The sequence below is a fragment of the Bactrocera latifrons genome, unplaced genomic scaffold, assembly GCF_001853355.1.
Source record: "Bactrocera latifrons isolate USDA-ARS-PBARC rearing strain unplaced genomic scaffold, ASM185335v1 scaffold_16, whole genome shotgun sequence".
In the NCBI taxonomy this organism is placed as follows: domain Eukaryota; kingdom Metazoa; phylum Arthropoda; class Insecta; order Diptera; family Tephritidae; genus Bactrocera; species Bactrocera latifrons.
In genome coordinates this window covers 2,178,380-2,186,354 of record NW_017535074.1, presented here as the reverse complement: position 1 = coordinate 2,186,354, position 7,975 = coordinate 2,178,380, and the positions used below count along the sequence as shown (strand labels likewise).

General features: G+C 39.6%; 1 protein-coding gene across 1 annotated transcript in view; it reads left to right on the top strand.

Moving 5' to 3' along the window:
- Window positions 1-2,959, top strand: part of LOC108966373 (circumsporozoite protein) — a 4,274-nt gene extending 1,315 nt beyond the window's left edge. The window contains exon 2 of the mRNA XM_018929229.1: window positions 1,604-2,959. Coding sequence (XP_018784774.1) covers window positions 1,604-2,868 — 1,265 coding nt within the window. The 3' untranslated portion in view covers window positions 2,869-2,959. The remainder of the gene's footprint in view (window positions 1-1,603) is intronic.
- The last annotated feature ends 5,016 nt before the right edge of the window (window positions 2,960-7,975 follow it).

The following is a 7,975-nucleotide window of genomic DNA, read 5'->3' as shown; positions in this document are numbered from 1 at the left end:
TTAAATTAAAACAATTAAAATTAAATAAAAGTTTAATAAAAAATTTCTTAAGAAAAATTACTTCTAGCAACAAATATTAAAACAAATATAGTTTTTTCTTTATTAACATTAAGCATTGAAATTCAAACATTAAGCTAAAGATATTTATAACAATAAATATTAAAACCAGAAAAAATGTTTACTTCGGTTGTACATAGTCAGCTTCAAAGATAAAATGTTATTCATACAAGATCGGTTGGTTTGTATGCCAACTAACTATTTATGTGCTATACTATTTCGATCTCAATAATTTCTTCGGAGATTATACCGTTACCTTAGACTATAATTATAATAAAATTTTATTAAGATATCTTATGAAATGAAAAAGTTTTCTATACAAGGACTTGTGTTTGATGGTTCAGTTTCTATGGCAGCTATAGACTATAGTGATCCGATCTTAACAATTTCTTAGGAAATTGTAGTGGTGTTTTGGATAAGAATCTGTACCAAATTTCGTGAAGAAACTTCGTCAAATAAAAAAGTTTTCCGTGTAAGGATTTGAGTTTGATGGTTCAGTTTGTATGGCAGCTATAGGCTATAGTGATCCGATCTGAACAATTTCTTTGAAAATTGTACCGTTAGCTTAACCAATAATTTATGTGAAATTTCAAGAAGATATCTCGTCAAATAAAAAATTTTTCCATACAAGGATTTGAGTTTGATGGCTCGGTTTGTATGGCAGCTGTATGTTATAGTTATCCGATATCGGCGATTTCGAAGGAAAAGTAGCATCTTGGTGAGAGAAAGAGGTGTGCAAAATTTCAGCTTGATATCTCAAAAACTAAAGGACAGGGTTGCTTTTATACTGAGGGAATGATAGAAAGATGAATATTAGTCAACCGATGTGCTCCATACGCTGATCGTTAACATCAAATTTTACTATAATTATTGCTTTCATTTTCGTACTCACTAGATTAAAAGATCTTATTTTCGAAAAAGCGATCCAATCGTGTGAGAGCTCCATACCTACTAATTGATCCTTCATTCACTTGATAGGAACTCCTTGAGAGCATTTTTTCAACATGACAGATAAAGGTTTTTACCTGATAACTAAGTAAAAGAAAGTGTATGATATATTAAATACATCCCCGTGGTTTTCGTTGGCATTATACTCCAAATACCCCAAATAGTAAGCACGAAATATTTCTGGAGCTTTGTGTGATGAAGTAATGATAAATAAAGTGGTTGCACTTGTTACAGACTTATACATTCTCTCGATAATTTGTTGAATTTGGCTGATACCGCAGTCCTTTCCCGTTATAAACTCCGGTTCGATCGGATTTCATAGACCCCACTGACGTGAATATGTGTACAAATAGACTACTTGCGGCTACTAACACCTGATTTTCTTGGAAAATATTACTGCCCTTCTGGGCGACGTAAAATTTAAACATTAAGAAGATCACAATGGGATTTAATGGACTAAATTCATCATGGCGAACTTTCCAAATTTAAAATAATCACGAATTATGGAAACACACTACAATCTATCACACAATTTTATATTAAATTCAATTGAAAATATTATGAAACTAATTATTCTTCGTCTTTTCTACGCTTTCAGCTGAATCCTTCACCGAAGTCGATGATGATGGCAATGAAATCGAAGTTAAACGCTTCTACATTGAAGGCCGTCAGTTGAACGGTGGTCGCCGGCAATGTTATGAGACACGTAGGCGCAAGCGTTCTTACGCCTATGGACAAGAAGAAGACAAGTCCAATGATGAGATTCTAACAGCTACCTCAACGGCCCCAAGCGGTATTGATACCGCTGTCTCCATAGATGAAGAGGATGACATGGAAGAAGATAAGCCGGTTGGCGTGTACGGAATACGCCAAGGTGCTGACAATGGGGAACAGAATATGGCTGATGATGGAGCTGACGAGAATGAGAAAGAGGATGAAGACGAAGCCGTACTCAATTTGCCGGTCGTGGCGCAGATCACACATCAAAGTAACGTACAGTCCACACCAGCTGCCGTGGACAGTAACCAGAATGGCATAGTAATTGTACAAGGCAATATGCCGCCTAAAGTAGATCCACAAACACACGCGGTTTTTGAACTATTGCCGGTGGAAAATGGAGAAGACGGTGATGACGGGCTTGATGGCGTTGACTATGGTGATGATTCTCACCTATTGTATCAAGAAGAAATTAGTCCAGTGAGCACCACAGCTATTTGGTCGACTGGTGACGACGAACCTCTGAAATATGGTCAGACTGAGTTGGAGACTGATACTGAAGACTATGCTGATATAGATGAGGGACAGAATGGCACAGCTAAACCTAAACCATCGAAAAGACCTACAAAGAGACCGACAAAAAAACCATCCAAAAAGCCATCGCGCAAACCTTCTAGAAGACCTGTCAAGAAACGTCCTAACAACAAACGTCCAAATACATCGAGTAGCAAACGTCGTCGTCCAAGCAAAAGGAACAAGAATTCGTCCCATAGACGTGGCACGAGCAATAATAAGAGACGTCGCCCACATCCCAATTACGACGATGACGATTTGGATGGTTTTCGCCTAACAGCCAATCGTCTCAAGAATCACAAACTAGACAATTTAAAGTATAAACGTAAACAGTTGAACAAGGAGAATGAAGCCAACCAAGGCACAAACACTTTTACGAAGACCGAGACTTTTACACGTACCGGTACATCCGATGATGAGAAGAATGTTAACTGTATTATTATCAACAAAACCACAACACCGCGCCCATTCTGGGGCCTGTTCGGTCGTAGCGCAGATGGTGATGAGGCTGAGGCAACCACCGCGAAACCCTACGGCAGAAGGAAGCGCATTAACTTCAGTCTGCCGGCATAAGTTCATTTGCTAGCTTCAGGATTAAGTGAAATAGAATTAATTTTAATTTAATATTTATTTAATTGATATTTATAAAAGAAATAAAGAAATGTACTACATATTTCGAAATTAATATTGCTCGAAAAATTTTGTATGACAGTATTTTTTTCTTTTCCGACGAAGTCGTCTCCTGAACGGGTCTTCATATGTAATTCGTCTCTTTTATCTCAATTAATATAAGTTTATGTCTACCGAAAAGGAGACCAATGTGTCTGAGAAAACAAAAAATGAATAGTTCGTGAAATCAGAAACTCTGTTGCAGATGGCCATGATGTTGATGATATTTCGAATTGCAGAACTAAAGGTTCAGAAGAATAAGGTTCATTAACCTATCTTTAAGTCGGTTTTCAGTTAAGGAATTCAGCATTGCCGTTCAGCTCTTCGGATGTACGTCTTGCCACACTCCCAATTATGGAGAGTTTCCTCTGTAATATTTGCTTACAAAGCATTATAATGTTCTCCCCGAATTGAACAAAGAACATGGTTGAATTTCACGGAGGGCAAAGAAAAGGTGCTGCAACGATATTATATTAGCTAAAGATATTTGGCAAGGAGTGCCTAACCTCGCCACCAATAGCATCGAGTATCTTGGTGATAAGACTGGTATAGGCGACAGGCCACGTAGGAAATTGTAAAGCCGATGGGCTAGCAAGGAAAGGCAAAGTGGAACCACTATCGGTAATATAGGAGCGTATCGTTGCTCCCGTATCCTCTTGTGTTCTACTACTACAAAGATGGAGTTTGCGGAAGCTTGGCCAGCACTGGGCTACCATCGGTGTATGCGCTGTCGCAAAAGAGGTAATTTTGCCCTCAGTAAGGCTAACTCTACTTAGTTATGAGGCTTTTAACAGACCATTGTTCTATTGGCGCCCAAACTGTATAGTTAGGAATCTTACCAAACGCCATCTACTCAAGCTGTATGGCAGAAGATGAGGTGGGAGCTACTCAACACTTCCTTCTTGACTGTCCCGCGTTTGGTAGGTTGAGACTTAGACACTTGGGAGTGCAAACATACAAATATTCCACCCAGCTAGTGGGAGTGAAAATTAATTGCATGTGCAAATTTGTATTGGCTTCTGCGTTTCTTTTCTACGGCTTCTTAAAGGACTACATATAGCAGATCACGAGCCATCTCTCTAGATCAGCCTTCTAACCTAACCCTAACCTATTAGTACTTATTGGATCATAATATCATAGAATATGCCATCGAAATTTCTCGGACTGTTAACAAACCTAAGACTTTAAGCTTTACATTTGGCAACCCGTGCTCTTTCGCTCCGACCGATTTTATTGTCAAAGTACATAACAACTTCAAAATCCTTAAGTTACTAACAGGCAGCACCTGGGGAAAGGACAAAGAAACATTGTTGGCAAGATACAAATCAATCAACTATCCGGCCATCAACCGCGCAGGGCAGTCTGAATGAAAAGCAAACTAGGAAGCTTTAGACGTATCAGTATACAACACTCCGTAAGATTAGAGGATGCATCTTGATATCTCCTGCCGAGCACTTACATAGTGAGGTCTACATGCTTCCGGGTTAATAACACATTGCACTTCTTTCTCTCCAACCAGTTACATATTTTTGCAGTAATCATCCCTGCAGTTATCTTCTTGAAGCGGAGCCGTCTCCTTCGTCGACGATATTGAACAGTACCCTAACCAGACAACATACGCAACAAACTTCAGACAAGCACGGACCGTCATTCACAATAGAGTCACCAGCACCTTCACCTACTCCTTACCACTGTTTGGTATGCTTGGAATCGAACTAGTTGAAAGAATTCGAGTTGCACTTAGAATCTTGGTTTACACTTGCGCAACTTCATTCTGGATATTGTAGTAGATAAAAATCATAATTAGTTAGAATTAATCCCGACATTCCAAATATATTTCTTGAGCAACATATCCTCTTCGCATGCCTAATGAATGCCACTTATCAAGCATCCGTATCGACCGACGTCGTTGATCATTTCCACTACAGTCGGGTATACGTAACCAGTCGGACACATATTTTTATACTCTCGCAACAAAGTTGCTAAGGAGAGTATTATAATTTTGTTCACATAACGGTCGTTTGTAAGTCCTAAAACTAAAAGAGTCAGATATAGGGTTGTACATACCAAAGTGATCAGGGTGTCGAGTATAGTATAAATCCGGATGTCTGTCTGTCCGTCCGTCCGTCCGTGCAAGCTGTAACTTGAGTAAAAATTGAGATATCAWGATGAAACTTGGTACACGTATTTCTTGGCTCCATAAGAAGGTTAAGTTCGAAGATGGGCAAAATCGGCCCACTGCCACGCCCACAAAATGGCGAAAACCGAAAACCTATAAAGTGTCATAACTAAGCCATAAATAAATATATTATAGTGACATTTATCACAAAGGATCGCATTAGGGAGGGGCATATTTGGACGTAATTTTTTTGCAAAAGTGGACGTGGCACCGCCCCCTACTAAGTTTTTTGTACATATCTCTGAAACTACTATAGCTATGTCAACCAAACTCTACAAGGTCGTTTCCTTCAGGCATTTCCATATACAATTCAAAAGTTGAAGAAATCGGATAATAACCACGCCCACCTCCCATACAAAGGTTATGTTGAAAATCACTAAAAGTGCGTTAATCGACTAACAAAAAACACTGAGAACACTGAGTTTTACGGAAGAAATGTCAGAAGGAAGTTGCATCCAGGCCTTTTTTAAAAATTGAAAATGGGCGTGGCGTCGCCCACTTATGGACCAAAAACCATATCTCAGGAAATACTCAACCGATTTCAATGAAATTCGGTATGTMATATTTTCTTAACACCGTGATGACATGTACCAAATTTGGGTGAAATCGGTTCACAACCACGCCTGAAATCTCGATTATCACTTTATCATGCGAGAGTATAAAATGTTCGGTGATACCCGAACTTTGCCCTTCCTTACTTGTTTATTCTGATTTCTGAAGACATCATTCTTCTTACCTTCTACATCGAGTTCTATATACAAAGAAGGCGGTAATTCAAAGATGGCAAAAGTGAAGTCAAGCTTATAGTTACTTTAAGTCTAGTACTAGTTTAGACGAAGTAGACAATCGAGTACCTAAAACGTTACAGGCTTATTAACATATGGGTCTTTTAATATTTGGTAAGATGACAATAACGTCCAAAAAACTTCTCACGATTACTCAAAAATGTAGTCTGCGAAAGAGTTATTATAGCCAAGTCTAATTATCTTGTGAGATGAAACTATGAGCCCTACTAACTTTATACAAACAAACTCAAGTTAACTGCTAAGATCAAATTCTTCAGACTTGGAGATATTTAATACGGATAAACTAGGGTTAACAAAACGTTAACAAAACGCGTTGGAAAGCAAGAGGAGAGGATATTGTTTTCAAAGAAATGTTAGCTTGTGAACGAAAGAAACTAAAAGACGTGACTATAACTGCTGAAAAAAAAGTCAAAATGGATACCAGTGTCGTAGTGGTTTTTACTAAAGCCCCTCACTTTTCGGTTGAGTACGACAGTACTTCAGCTGTTGGTTTCGAAAGAATGTGCGAGCGGGAAACGGTGAATGGGAGATTCCAGATTGCGTCATTTCACAATTTGAATTCGGTGCCATTTTTTGTTGTTGCTGTTTATACATAAACATAATAAATTTGTGAGTATTTATTTAGTCGCAAATTTTCCACCGTTTAGTTATCTCTTCAATGGAACCCCACAATTAGACGCATGACTTCTTAAATGCCATAAAAAGCAGAAACTTCACACGCTTAAGAGGTTTGGCGCGATTACCGAATGCGAATGAGACTCCGCCCGCATGACATAGAAAAGATTTTCCCAAGCTTTTCGAGGCTTAGCCGCAAAGACTGATAATACGCAACAATGCTACACCGTTTTATGCTGAGCGCACATACAGCAACAACAACAACAACTCTGATATATATAAATATAATATGTAGATAATTATGCAAAAACTTGCTTAGAAGTTATCTTGGCAGCGGTGAAGGTATACCACGGTGAAAAGACAACGGTGGTACCTATGTACCGACATACATACATATACACTTTCTCGCCCCCCACATTAGGAACTTTATGGCTTTTCCTAATTTATCCAACTTAACACAAATATAATCAAATTGTGCAACGGAGCCTAACGCTGCACGGTGGTATTCTTAATTTCTACGCCTGGCTTGCGTGTCTTCTTCGCTTACTTATGTGTTGCTCAGGTGACTTCCTTTGCAAGTTATTGTTGTTTGTTTTGCGTGTTTTCTTTGAGGCTTCTTCCTTTTGCTGATGACGTGCCGAAAATACGTTACAATTGCAATGAGTTTGACGCATGCGCGCCATCATTAGCGGTGACAATACAGTGAGCGCAGCATGTGAACGACAGGGAGTCGAAAATTGCGCGTCCCAAACGCGCGGAAACCGCATATGTGCAGCGTAAGGTGTCAAGCGGCGTAGGAAAATTACGTCTGTTCTTGGCGCAGCTAACAAAAGACGTAGAGAAGACGCGCATTTGTGGGTATTCCGCGCAATACCGACGCGCGACCCATATGGTCTTACCAATACAGCTGCATTGAGCTCGGCGTTTTATCGGCAATACGTGCTTAATGAGTTGACATCACGTTGACAGTCGTTGCAACCGAAATTCGTTGCAAGAGGGTCACTATTACATGCCATAACGCTTGCTCACCAGCTGCGCCTACGAAATTACCAGTGCAAAGGTGGCTCAAAGAGACGCAGCTAAAGATGATACCACGGCTGCGCTGCGTTGTGAGACGATTGGTAAAGAAGTTGCGCGTTAATTATCGACCGGAAGCCGCAGTTGCAGTTGGTACCCTTTGACCCTAACTTCGTACTGTCATTGAATCAAATTGGACACTCGATATTGGCGAGCGCTAGCGTGGTAGCTCGGCTCCTTTCCAATACACTTACTAGTGTAATGCTTATGCAACTCTGCTTTATGTCTTTGCTCGTCATTCTGTTGCACATGCGGCAGCCACGTTGTCATCTCGGCGTGTTTCTTACGCAACGTAAAAACAATAAAAAAGATAATAGCGCTCGAAAATGTAAAC